Source organism: Carcharodon carcharias, chromosome 30 (genome assembly GCF_017639515.1).
Source record: "Carcharodon carcharias isolate sCarCar2 chromosome 30, sCarCar2.pri, whole genome shotgun sequence".
NCBI lineage: Eukaryota > Metazoa > Chordata > Chondrichthyes > Lamniformes > Lamnidae > Carcharodon > Carcharodon carcharias.
Genome location: NC_054496.1, coordinates 31,956,638 through 31,970,535, shown reverse-complemented (window position 1 = coordinate 31,970,535; position 13,898 = coordinate 31,956,638). Strand labels below are relative to the sequence as shown.

The 13,898-nt window shown below is 48.1% G+C and overlaps 1 protein-coding gene across 1 annotated transcript in view; it reads left to right on the top strand.

The window, feature by feature from the left end:
* pkn1a (protein kinase N1a) overlaps positions 1-13,898 on the top strand; it is a 198,207-nt gene that overhangs the window by 119,239 nt on the left and 65,070 nt on the right. Inside the window, exons 10-11 of the mRNA XM_041177068.1 lie at positions 1,831-1,906; positions 5,270-5,435. Of these exons, the coding sequence (XP_041033002.1) occupies positions 1,831-1,906; positions 5,270-5,435 (242 nt within the window). The remainder of the gene's footprint in view (positions 1-1,830; positions 1,907-5,269; positions 5,436-13,898) is intronic.

Genomic DNA, 13,898 nt, shown 5'->3' with positions numbered 1-13,898 from the left:
GGGCTGAGTTAATTGATCTCTGAAAGGTTGGAAGTAACACAATGAAATAGATCACTATTGTTACAGCCGGGATGGGAGGAGTGCGTGAATTATCAAACCCCACTGCTCCGCAGGCCGTACCATTAATTTAAATGTTTAATTTTCTCACCGAAATGTTAACCTCTACTTCTATTACCCAGAAGAAGAGACTTTGACTAAGCTTCTTTCCAAAAACTCAGAATGATTCATTTATTTTAAAACAAAACTTCTTTTGACAAGTTGCCAGTACTGGTTAACACACAATTGTAATCGGGAAGTATAACCATTCCTAAGGAATTCCCCCAGCACACACACAGACAAGCAAAGGACAAATGGAGAGATAGGCTTTGGAGGATGGGCATTAGAAAGTAGAGGGTAATGTCCGCAGGTCTCGATACCGTCGACCTGGAGTTCCCTCGTATGAAGATGGGCTGCTGGGTCCCAATGGATGTCTGGAAGTCCTCACCACTGGTCTCAGCTTTGCAGGTCCAAATGCAGCCTAGTTATACACAGATGAGGGTTCTCTGACTATAGGTTGATAGCCACACACAATTTTAGACGAGTCAGAGAGAGGGAAACAGCGAGGGTAGCTTTCCTTCCTCATTTTGTCTCCCAATAAGACTGCCTTCAAAACCAGCAGCTTCACAACATAACCTCTTTCCCTCTCACCCATCTGATTTCCAGCAAGTTACCAACCTTCCTTTGCAATTTTGTTTTTCTCCATCAATTAAAGTGATTGCAGTTCAAATCAAATAACCCGATCTTCCCCAAGCACCATAAAGGCCAGGTGATTTCTTGGAAGAGACCTGTTTGTCGACAGTTCCAAGGTCAACTTATGCGCTTCTTTTAAAAAAAAATCCTAGATTATCCCAGATCATGCCATGTCCTTCCATTTTGTAGAAGAAAATTTCAGTCTTGATAGGTGTGATTCTAACACTGTAGCCCTGGGTTAGGGAGCAGAAAGATCAATCAGGTTTATACTGATAATAGATGGCAGGCAAGTGTGGGTGTGTGTGTATGCGGAGGGATGGTTGGGTGGGGAAGAGTGCACGTGAGGGTTGGATGGGGTGCGTGCACATGCATGCGGTCTAGGGTTGGGAGAGACCATGTGTGAGGTTGAGTGGGGTGTGTGTGTGTGTGGGGTTAGGTAGGCAATGTGTGTGTGGGAATAGGTGGGGAGTTTGTGTGGGTGGGGTTAGGTGAGGAGTGTGTACACAGGGTGGGATGGGGAGGGTGTACATGTGTACATGTGCAGAAGTAGGGATGAGTGTACAGATTTGGTGGTGGGGGTGAGTGTACATACAGGGTGGGGAAGAGTGAGATTGTGTGTGTGTGCATTTACACACATGGGAGGGTGAGGAGGGTCTACTTGTGTGTGTGCATGGGGGGGAAGCAGGGGAGAGTACGTGTGTGCACACGTGGGAGAGCGTGGAAAGTGTATGTGTTTGCGCACGTGGGAGAGTGGAGAAAGTGTACCTGTTTGTGTGTGCAGCGAGTGAGGTAGAGTGTGTTTGTGAGATGGAGCCTGTGTTTGTGGGTGGAGAGAATGTGCGTATGAGAGGGCTTGGGGAGTTCTTATATTCATTCATGGGATGCGTGTATATGTGCATACAGGATTGTATATGTCTGTCTGCTTTTATGTGTACATCTGTGTAGAGATGCGTGCAAGTTCTGTTTGTAAGAAGCAGAGTCCTTTGAGATGTGTTTCCACAGTTAACCCGCTGAAGGGCTCAGTTGGTTTCAACGCTGACTCCTTTTTGTTGTGTTATCTTACTTACTGGCTTCCACAGTGATCCTCTTTGTCATTGTCAGGTCACTTTCTCCAACCCTGTGATCGAAAGAATACCCAAGCTGCAACGGCAGAAGAAGATTTTCTCCAAACAGCAAGGTAAAATGAGTTTATTTCAGCCTGGTCAGTGGAATTACCTGTCAGACCTCGTCACTTTCAGCTTCAGTTTCTCAGCACATTTAACACAGTCTAAACTGAAATGTCCTAAATGGGACTAATATAGAAAGGTTTTGTCCTTCTGACACCACTACGTATCCAGAAAGGATGATCATGTTCAGAGGGAAGGGATTTGAAAAGAGAAGCTATTGTTAGGATGAAGTGTTTAACAGGACACACAGTTGTAACTGAGCGAAACAATCTGCAATTCAGTAGAAGATGCTGAAGATTTGACCTTTTTGGCAAGTTGTGTACAGCACAGTTTTAAAAATGCAAGGAGTATTTAATTGCTTACTAACCTGCAGTCTCTTTGCCTGCTTTGATAATAGCTTTCTCAGCTTGCCCTACCACCCTCAAAGATTTGTGTACATACACTGCCAGGTTTCTCTGTTCCTGACCTGCCTTTCAGATTGCACTATTTAGTTTATATTGCCTCACACTCTTCTTACCAAGATGTATCGATTCACGATTGCATGCTAAATTTCATCTGCCATGTGTATGCCCATTTCACCAGCCTCCTGAAGCCTGTTACTATTCTCCTCGCTCTTCACTACATTTGAGTTTCACGCCATTTGCAAGCTTTGAAGTTTTGCATGAACCCAGGTCACTAATGTACACATGAAAAGAGCGCTGGGGAACACCATTATTTATTTCCCTCCAGTCTGAAAATCAGCACTGGTCTTGGCTTTCCGTCCCTTCACCAATGTTGCATCCAAGAAGCCACTGCCTCTTCAGTCCCATGGATTAACAAATCTATTATAGAGCAATGGTGGCATAGTGGTAAAGTCACTGGACGAGTAATCCAGGTTCTGCATAGAGCACATGAGCTAGATACTAAATTGAAATGCAGAACCTCAAAGGTTAGAATCTCTGGATTATTACCTGAGCCGTGTGCAAATTGGCACAGGGAACATAAAATTAGAGAAATGAACATGTGGCTCAAAGATTGTGGGAGAAGTGGGTTCCGGTTTGTGGGGCACTGGCACCAGCATAGAGGAAAGTGGGGGCTGCACCATTGGGATGGTCTACACCTGAACCTTGCTGGGACCAGTGTTCTTGCAAATCGAATAACTAGGGAAGTAGAGAGGGTTTTAAAATAAATAGTGGCAAGGGATCAAATGTGGAAAGATGTGGCATATCAAAGAGTAGCGACAAGGTAAGGGAGGAAAATAAGGAAACCAAAACTGTACACAGTACTCCAGATTTGGTCTCACCAAAGTCTTGTACAACTATAGCCTTCCTAATCACATGCTGTACCTGCATACAAACTTTTCCTGATACCTGAATGAGTTTAGCTCCAATAGCATTCAAGAAGCTTGACTCTGTTCAGGACAAAGCAGCCCGCATGATTGGCATCCCATCCACAAATATTCGCTCCCTCCACCACTGACGCACAGTAGTAGCAGTGTGTACCGTCTACAGGATGCACTGTAGCAACTCACCAAGGCTCCTTAGGTAGCTCCTTCCAAACCCACGACCACTACCATCTAGAAGGACAAGGGCAGCAGACACATGGGAACACCGCCACCTAGAAGTTCCCCTCCAAGCCACACACCATCCTGACTTGGAAATATATTGCTGTTCTTTCACTGTCGCTGGGTCAAAATCCTGGAACTCCCTCCCTAACAGCACTGTGGGTGTACCTACACCACATGGACTGCAGCGGTTCAAGAAGGCAGCTCACCACCAACTTCTGAAGGGCATAGGGATGGGCAATAAATGGTGGCCTAGCCAGTGATGCCCACATCCCATGAATGAATAAACAAAAGTACCAGGACACCTAGATCCCTCTGTACTGCGGAGCTCTGCAATTTTTATCCATGTCCCTTAATATCTGTGTCCAACAAAAGGTCTCAGTCTTGGTTTTGAAATTTTCAATTAATCTCCAGCCTCGGCAACTTTTTGGGGGGAAAGAATTTCAAATAACCACTACCTTTTGATGGAAGAATTTTTCCTGACATCACCCCTGAATGAAAGCAGTTCGCTGACATTTCATCAGAAACCTTTCATCACTCCTGAACTGCTTAGCTCCAGTTTTAATGTTATGCCCCTTGTTCTGAACTCATTCACCAAAGGAAATCATTTCTCCATCTACCCCATCACAAGCTTTTATATGTCTTAGACTCCTAAATTAAATCATCCCTTAATTATCTATATTCAAGGAAATTCAAGCCTAGTCTTAACCTCTTTATTTAACCCTTTTAGCTCCAGTGTTGTTCTGGTCAGACTGCGCTGTTCTCCCTGCAAGGCCACTTTTCCTTTCCTGAGGTGTGATGCCCAGACCTGAATGTAGACTGCAGATGCAGTCTAACCAGAGCTCTCTACGACTGCAACATGACTTCCATCTGTTGTATCCTGGCCTCCTCGAGTTAAAGGCTACCATTCCATTAGCTCTAGGAATGCCTTTGTTTTAAAATATCATTCTCTTGTTCAAATCCTTCCATGGCCCTCACACCTCCCTATCTCAGTAACCGTGTCCAGTCCTACGAATTTCCAAGATCTGCGCTTTTTCAATACTAGCCTTTGCGCACCCCTACCTTCTATCCCTCCATTAGCAGCTGTGCCTTCAGCTGCAGGATCCTAACCTCTGGAAAGCCTTCTTGAAACCTCTCCACCTCTTTCTCTTCCTTCAAGCCCCTCCTTATAACCTACCTGTTTCAGCAAGCTTTTGTTCATCTGCCGTAATACCTCCTCATGTGGCTCAGTGTCACATTTTGTTTAACATCACTGCTTTAAGGTGTCTTGTCAGGGCAGTAGAGGACATTGCTGCATGAAATGTGTGTGGTACCTGTTCTCTAATTTTTAATGGCTTCTGTCCTTGGCCCTTTAAGTCTATTTCTCCTGCACAGTTCCTTGCTTCTCACCATTTAGGAAATATTCTGATCCATCTTTCTTCGATCCAAATTCATCCTAGTGCTTTCCATCATTCCTCCATCTGATGCAGTTTTTCCACTTCCTTAATCTACCAATGACCCTTTGCAACTTCTGCTTGTATCTCCTCTATTTACTCTGCTACCTAACACAATGTCATCAGCAAACTTGGCAATAAAGCTCTCTGTTCCTGAGAGAACTGCAACAATTCACACACTTAGAAAGTAAAGGAGGATAGTTACAGAACAGAACAATAACCTGGACATCAAGCAGAGGAAGGGAGGCGTTTGAGGGCAGCGTCAGCAGGAGTGATTGGAGAGTTGTGAAGCTAGGACTGGCAGGTATGTTTCGGATTAAGGGCCTGTGTTGGCTGAAGGAGCTGTCATAAATGCTCACTAAACCTACTAACTTGCTGCCTCATGTGTTGTGTTTTAGGGAAGGCTTTCCTTCGAGCTCCTCAGATGAATATTAACATCGCCACTTGGGGTCGGTTGTTGAGGAAAGCATTTCCTGCTATTAATTCCACAGGAACATATAGCCCCTCGTCTTACATGGCAGCTGTCTCTGAGGGCAGGCAGACACTGTCCACCAACGTGCCTGGGTAAGACTGCAAGCTGACAGCAGTGCACTATGCTGAACCCCCCACCTTCATTTACTGAGTAGAGTATTAAAAGATGCAATGAAATTCTCAACTCTCTTTCTCTTGTTCAGTCTCTTCCAACTTATATCTGTAACTTTCCTGGAGCACTCTGCCTCTTTAACCATTTCCAGTTTTGTAGTTCCTATCCCTTTCCTTTTCATCAGAACATTCAGTCTCTTTAACCTTCATCCCTGACCAGGATGGCCAGATCCCTCACCCCCCCTCACCAGGATGCCCAGATTCCCACCCCCACACCCCCTCACCAGGATGCCCAGATTCCCACCCCCCCCTCACCAGGATGCCCAGATTCCACCCCCCCCCCCCTCACCAGGATGACCAGATTCCCACCCCCCCCTCACCAGGATGCCCAGATTCCCACCCCCCCCTCACCAGGATGCCCAGATTCCCACCCCCACCCCCCCCTCACCAGGATGCCCAGATTCCCACCCCCACCCCCCCTCACCAGGATGCCCAGATTCCCACCCCCACCCCCCCCTCACCAGGATGCCCAGATTCCCACCCCCACCCCCCCTCACCAGGATGCCCAGATTCCCACCCCCACCCACACCCTCACCAGGATGCCCAGATTCCCACCCCCCCTCACCAGGATGCCCAGATTCCCACCCCCACCCCCCCTCACCAGGATGCCCAGATTCCCACCCCCACCCTCACCAGGATGCCCAGATTCCCACCCCCCCTCACCAGGATGCCCAGATTCCCACCCCCCCCTCACCAGGATGCCCAGATTCCCACCCCCACCCCCCCTCACCAGGATGCCCAGATTCCCACCCCCACCCTCACCAGGATGCCCAGATTCCCACCCCCCCTCACCAGGATGCCCAGATTCCCACCCCCCCTCACCAGGATGCCCAGATTCCCACCCCCCCCTCACCAGGATGCCCAGATTCCCACCCCCACCCCCCCCCTCACCAGGATGCCCAGATTCCCACCCCCACCCCCCCTCACCAGGATGCCCAGATTCCCACCCCCACCCCCCCTCACCAGGATGCCCAGATTCCCACCCCCCCCTCACCAGGATGCCCAGATTCCACCCCCCCCCCCTCACCAGGATGACCAGATTCCCACCCCCCCCTCACCAGGATGCCCAGATTCCCACCCCCCCCTCACCAGGATGCCCAGATTCCCACCCCCACCCCCCCCTCACCAGGATGCCCAGATTCCCACCCCCACCCCCCCTCACCAGGATGCCCAGATTCCCACCCCCACCCCCCCTCACCAGGATGCCCAGATTCCCACCCCCACCCTCACCAGGATGCCCAGATTCCCACCCCCACCCTCACCAGGATGCCCAGATTCCCACCCCCCCTCACCAGGATGCCCAGATTCCCACCCCCCCTCACCAGGATGCCCAGATTCCCACCCCCACCCCCCCTCACCAGGATGCCCAGATTCCCACCCCCACCCCCCCTCACCAGGATGCCCAGATTCCCACCCCCACCCCCCCTCACCAGGATGCCCAGATTCCCACCCCCACCCCCCCTCACCAGGATGCCCAGATTCCCACCCCCACCCCCCCCTCACCAGGATGCCCAGATTCCCACCCCCACCCCCCCTCACCAGGATGCCCAGATTCCCACCCCCACCCCCCCCTCACCAGGATGCCCAGATTCCCACCCCCACCCCCACCCTCACCAGGATGCCCAGATTCCCACCCCCACCCCCCCTCACCAGGATGCCCAGATTCCCACCCCCACCCTCACCAGGATGCCCAGATTCCCACCCCCCCTCACCAGGATGCCCAGATTCCCACCCCCCCCTCACCAGGATGCCCAGATTCCCACCCCCACCCCCCCTCACCAGGATGCCCAGATTCCCACCCCCACCCTCACCAGGATGCCCAGATTCCCACCCCCACCCTCACCAGGATGCCCAGATTCCCACCCCCCCTCACCAGGATGCCCAGATTCCCACCCCCCCTCACCAGGATGCCCAGATTCCCACCCCCACCCCCCCTCACCAGGATGCCCAGATTCCCACCCCCACCCCCCCTCACCAGGATGCCCAGATTCCACCCCCCCCCCCCTCACCAGGATGCCCAGATTCCCACCCCCCCTCACCAGGATGCCCAGATTCCCACCCCCCCTCACCAGGATGCCCAGATTCCCACCCCCCCCTCACCAGGATGCCCAGATTCCCACCCCCACCCCCCCTCACCAGGATGCCCAGATTCCCACCCCCCCTCACCAGGATGCCCAGATTCCCACCCCCCCTCACCAGGATGCCCAGATTCCCACCCCCCCTCACCAGGATGCCCAGATTCCCACCCCCACTCACCAGGATGCCCAGATTCCCACCCCCACCCCCCCTCACCAGGATGCCCAGATTCCCACCCCCACCCCCCCTCACCAGGATGCCCAGATTCCCACCCCCACCCCCCCAACCAGGATGCCCAGATTCCCACCCCCACCCCCCCTCACCAGGATGCCCAGATTCCCACCCCCACCCCCCCTCACCAGGATGCCCAGATTCCCACCCCCACCCCCCCAACCAGGATGCCCAGATTCCACCCCCCCCCCCCCCCCCCCCCCCCCCCCCACCAGGATGCCCAGATTCCCCCCCCCGCAAATCCACCCCCTCACCAGGACATCCTGTCCCATCCCACCAGAATGTCAAATCCTCTTACATCCCCCCCCCTCACCAGGACGTCCTGTGTCCCCACCCTCGTCTCCTCACCAGGACTGCCCTCTGCTTTCTTTCCTGAATGGAGGTCCAGTCTTTCCCTGTCCACCGCCATCCCGCTATGCCTGTCTGAACCTGTGCTCGCATTGAACATTTTTTCCTTTAACTCTGCTCACATGCTCCAAATAAAAGATGTTGCTATGGGAACCATTATGTGTCCTCGCAGTGCCTGCTTTCTCATGGGATAATTGGCAAGTTCCTTGTTCAGCCTCTCCTCTGCTCCCCTCCGTTACCTCTTTTTCCCTTTACATTGATGACTGTGTTGGTGTCGATTCCTCTTCCTCTTCCCGATGTCAAGAAGAAATTTTAATCAACTTTGCTTCTAATTTCTACTCTCATTTGTATCCTCGAACCTTCCTGTCCCTTCCTCGACTTCTCTCCAGTATCTTAGGATAGTCTGTTCGCTAATGCCTTCTATAAGCCCATTGACTCCTGCAGCTACTTTGACTCTGCTTTCTCCCATCCTACTTCCTCTAAGCACTGGACTCCATTCTCCCAGTTTCACCATCTCTGTTGTATCAGTCCAATGATGTTCTCTTCCATAGCAGAACTTCCAAAATATATTAGGTTTCCTTCAACCAAGGATTCTCCGTACTGTGTTTGACATGACTCTCTATCATAGCCCTCTCATTTCTTGCTTTCAATCCTTATCCTCCCTCCCAGAACGTTGATAGAGCTCCTCCCTGTCCTCTGTTTCCACACCAGTGTCTCCACGTTGAATCAGTCACACTCCGCCATTCACACACACTGAGCTTTGTGCCCATGACCTCCTACACTATTCCAATGAGCCCAATACAAGCTTGAGGAAGAGCACCTGTCTGCTAGGAACCTTACAGCCTTCTGGCCTCATCGAAAACTGTTAGATTTAATGTTCTTAACCACTGCCCTCAGTTTCTCAGACAGCAGGGGCTGGGAATGGGAGGATTGCTCTACCAGATACAATAAGAGTAGAGGACATGTTGGCTGGTGTTGGTGTTGTGCACGTCCAGGAGGGTCGTTCACAGCCCTGCTGTCTATCTGCCTCTCTCCACCACATTCCTGAGCCAGGGGAGCCTTTTCCTCTTTGCCAGATTTTCCATGCTTCCCTCCCTCTCTGCATTTCTGCTGTAACTATCCAAGCTTTCTCTGGACTCATCTACTGTACCTGCACTTGTCTCATTATCACCTCCTTTTGCCTCGCACCAGCATCCTTTTTTTTTTTAATCAGTTAGCTACTCCTGCCCTCAACCCTATCACAGACCTCCTTTTCGTTCTTTCCCTGCCTCCTCAGCCCCTATCGCTGGCTGTGTCCATCTCTTACTATCTGAAGAAAGGTTGTCAATCTGAAGCATTAACTCTGCCTCTCTGTTCTCTCCCAAGAAATGCTGCCAGACCTGCTGAGTTTATCAGCATTTTCTGAATTAATTCCCTTCCTTCATTTCTGGTCCAGAGCTAGAATGTATTTGTGAGGTTGTATGACAATCCTGTTGTTTTTCTGCAGCCTATTTACTTTCCAGCTGATAGAGGTCTCTCTACACAGCAGAGGATAACAATGAACAGCTCAATATAGACCAAATGTGGCCTTTTCCTCCTTATGCAAATGTTTGGGCATCACCTCGTTAATGTGAAGTTAAGGGAAGTAAGCTCATGTGTTAAGGAAAGGAAAGAGCACCTTCCATGTATTTACCACAGCGGAACGCTGTTTGAATTTCTTGTTGGATCAGACAGGCCAGGAAAAGACTCCAGCCCATCTGACCAGTCCCCAAAAAATGAGACTGGTCAATCACCTTAAATATTTGTCCTCTTCCTTAATTATTTTTACACTATCTGCTCCACAGCCTCCCTATGCTGTCCATCCGTCTTCCTGTGTAAGGCAGCTGAATATAAGCTACTTGTGCGCTTAATCTTTTGAGCTCTGGCATTGGCAATTTTCAACATTTTGTTGAGGCCGAAATTTGAATATTCCTTTAAAAAAGTGGGCTGCTTGAATCATTCTCTCTTTTGAGTCTTATATCCAGAGTAAGCAACCTGGACTTTCAAACCTCTCTGCTGAGCTCCACTCCCAGATATTTAAAATACGTCTAGTGAGAATAAGGTATCCAAGTTTGCTGATGGTAAAACAAAACTAGATAGGAAAACAAGCTTTGAGGAGGAGAATGAGTCTGCAAAGGGAGATAGGCAAGTTAAGTGAGTGGGTTTGAAGGTGACAGATGGTGTGTTATGTGGAGAAATGTGAGGTTATTCCTTCTGGTAGGCAGCATAAAAAAATTTATTTTTTAAATGGTGAGAAACTAGAAATTATCAGTGTTCAGATGGATTTGGGTGTCCTTGTACACAGAGCACAGAAAGTTAACATGCAAGCCATTGGGAAGGCAAATGGCATGTTGGCCTTTATTACTGGGGGTTAGAGTACAAGAGTAAGGAAACCTTGCTGCACTTGTACAGAACAGAATTTTTCAGAGCTTTGGTCAGTCCAAATTTTGGTTTCTGTTCCTAAAAATGGATGCAGTTTGCTTAGAAGGAAAGATGCACTGGATTGATTCCTGGGCAAAGAGTCTAATCAGATGAGGATTGATTATGTAGAATGGGCCTTATACTCTCTGGCATTTAGAAGAATGAGAGGTGATCTCATTGAAACGTGCAAGATCCTGAGAGGGTTTGACAGGGTGGACGCTGAAAGGCTGTTTCTCCTGCCCGAAGAGCCTAAAACTAGGAGGACATAGAATCAGGATAGGAGGATGACCATTTCACACTGAGCTGAGAAGACATTTCTTCCTCAGAGGTTTGTGAATCTTTGTGAATTATCTATCCCAGACAATTGTGGATGCTCAGTCGTTGAGTATACTCGAGACTGAGATTGATAGATTTTTGAACTCCAAGGCAATTGAGGGATTATACCAAAGGCCTATACCCTGGCACTTAATAATATTAAGAAAAGAATGAAAGTGGAGGTCAGATTAAAAGGTTGATCTTCATCTATTTTAAGGAATCTGATCTAGTGGCAGGTCATGTTGATAAAGCACAGAGGGGTCCAAAGTTTTGTGGGCAGGTACACAGAGTACAGAATCAAACAGGTAATGTTAAATATTAAAAACAGTCACTGGTTAGACAACAGAGTATTGTCTATTGACTCGGGTACTTTACTTTAGGAAAGACGTTGGCTGTGGTTGGAATGGGATGGCCAGAAGCGATTCACTTGATACGAGGGCCAAGAAGATATTGGAGAAGCTGGAAGGGCACTGTTCATTGGAATAAAGGAGAGGTCTGATAGAGACATGAGCTGAGGAGAAATGTTTTCTCTGTGAGTGGTTCGCATGTGGAATTTTCTTCTTCACAGAGCAGTGGAGGCTGGGTCATTGAATATATTCAAGGCAGAGTTAGATTTTTGGTAGACAAGAGAATTGAGGGCTTGAGGGGACAGACAGGAAAGTGGAGTTGAGACCTCAGCTAGATCAGCCGTGATCTTATTGAATGGTTGAGCAGGTTGAAAGGGCCAAATGGCCTACACCTACTCCTGCTCCTAAGTCCTACATTCCTATGTGCCTGCTTCCAATTATATGAGCTTTGATGAGGAGCATGGGGAAAACTATTTTCCTGACAATCATTAGCCATAACATATAAACTTAAACATCATAGACAAAATCAAGGGCGAGATTAGGAGAACTGTTTGTACATAGAGAGTTCTTGGGAAATCGGGGTGCCTAACCAGGGACAGTGGAAGCAGAATCCAGAATAGTTTTAAGAAGAGAATGGACAAATATTTGAAAAGGAATAACGTGAAAGAATATGGGAATGAGAAGAGTTTGGGAAGTAAATGGCACAAAGTCCAGCTCAATGGAGTACTGCTTCAAAAGAGTACTGACTTAAGCTGGGGAATTTTAAGAGGTGGTCCCTTTCTAAAATCTAGCCAGGTTTTGCATTCAGTATTTAACTTTGTAGTTTCTTTCAATCTTAGTCAGTGATAAACAAGCTGCCTGCTAGTGGCAGAGTTACACAGTTAGTTAATTAGGTGTCTTGTTAGAACTGGTTGCCTGGTCAGCAGGGGCTGACTCAGGTCTTTGGAATTTTTGCTTGCATCAACACAGGAGGTTTTGGCTTAATCATCAAATAAGTAGCGCAGAGTCGAGCTCAGCAGAGTACTGCTTTGACAGAGTACTTAATTAACACAGGGAATTGAATGAGTAAGGGAATTCGGCACAGTGAGGGAAGAGGTACAGTTCTGGTCTTTTACAAGGAGTGGGCAGAGATAAGGAGTGAGAGAGCTGAGAGGTGAAGACCAGAGGCATTAATTAGGTAGGCAGATAGATGGTGAGTTTTAAGGTTCCTTTTTATCTCTAAACTGAGGCAGTAGTTTAAAGTAGGACTGGGCAATTGTAAATACTGTATTAAATTTATAACTTAACTAGTTAAGCTACTTGACATAACCACAAATAATCATTTAATAAAGACTTATTTTATTTATTTAATGAATTAAGCCTTTGATATGCCAGAGTCAGTTGTGTGTCTGGACTGCAAAACTGCAAAATGGGGGATCTTGTGGATGGTGAGACTCTCACCTGCAGGTGATTTCTCCATTTCAAATCTGTCCTGCTCAGAGTCATTGAACTGCAATGTGAGTTGGAGAGGTTCCAACACATAAGGAGAGGGAGGAATTTCTGGACAATTTTATCCAGAATACAGTCATATCCCAGAGGAACGCACAGATTCAGGAAAGGGAGAGTGTGACTGATAGGCAGCTGGGTAGCAGGGAATTAGAGGTTGGGAAGGAGGCCCCATAAACACTGGTCCTGTCCAACAAGTATGATGTACTTGCTGCCTGTGAGAACAAGGAGAAAGACTTCAGGAAGGACAGATACAATGCAGACTAAGGCACCAAGGCTCAGAATGCTGTCCATGGAGGGGAGGAGGGGCAGAATAGAAATAATGGCAGTAATAGTTGACTCTCTAATTAGGGGGATAGATGGTGTCCTCATTAAGAATGAGGATCCCGAATGGGGTGTTTCCTATCCGGTGCCAGGCTAAGGGATATCTCGCGACAACTGGAAAGGAACTTGGAAAAGGAAGGGGTAAATCCAGTTGTCATGGTCTATGCTGGGACAAAAGACATAGGTAAGAACAGGTCTTGCTGAGAGAGTATCAGGAGTTAGACTCTAAATTAAAAAGCGGGACCCTGGAGGTAATTTCACAGGTAAATAAGGACATAAAAAAGCAAACCAAGCACTGGGCTTTAATTATAGAGAGAGAGAACTGAAAAGTAGAAAAGTATCATGACATAGTTCCTGTATGATGGTATTATAAATCTTTAAAGACACAATTTGAAGCCTGCATTTTAAAGTAAGTAAAACCGGAATTTAAGATGGCGCCTCAGAGTTACAAGACCATTTTGTAGATTAAACCACCTTATCTCTCAAGAGGGCAAAGAGAACAAAGATGCCTTTTCTGATATTGATTCACTGTGGTTTCGGTCAGGAGATTAATGAAACTCCGTCAATCCCTTTGTTGTAAATGCAGATTTTGCCTTGTCAAATCTAAAGGTTTTGGCCACCTAAGAAGAAAATACACAGGTGGGAGAACTCTTCAGACTGTTAGTTACATTACCACAATCCCTTATGTGGGACCATGATTCAACATTGATGTGAGGTCACATTATACTCTGGCCATCTTGGCTCCCTGCTAAAGTTAGAACAGAAAATCCAAACTAATTTTCAGAGACATATTGGGACAGCGAGAGAGAGAAACTAAGCT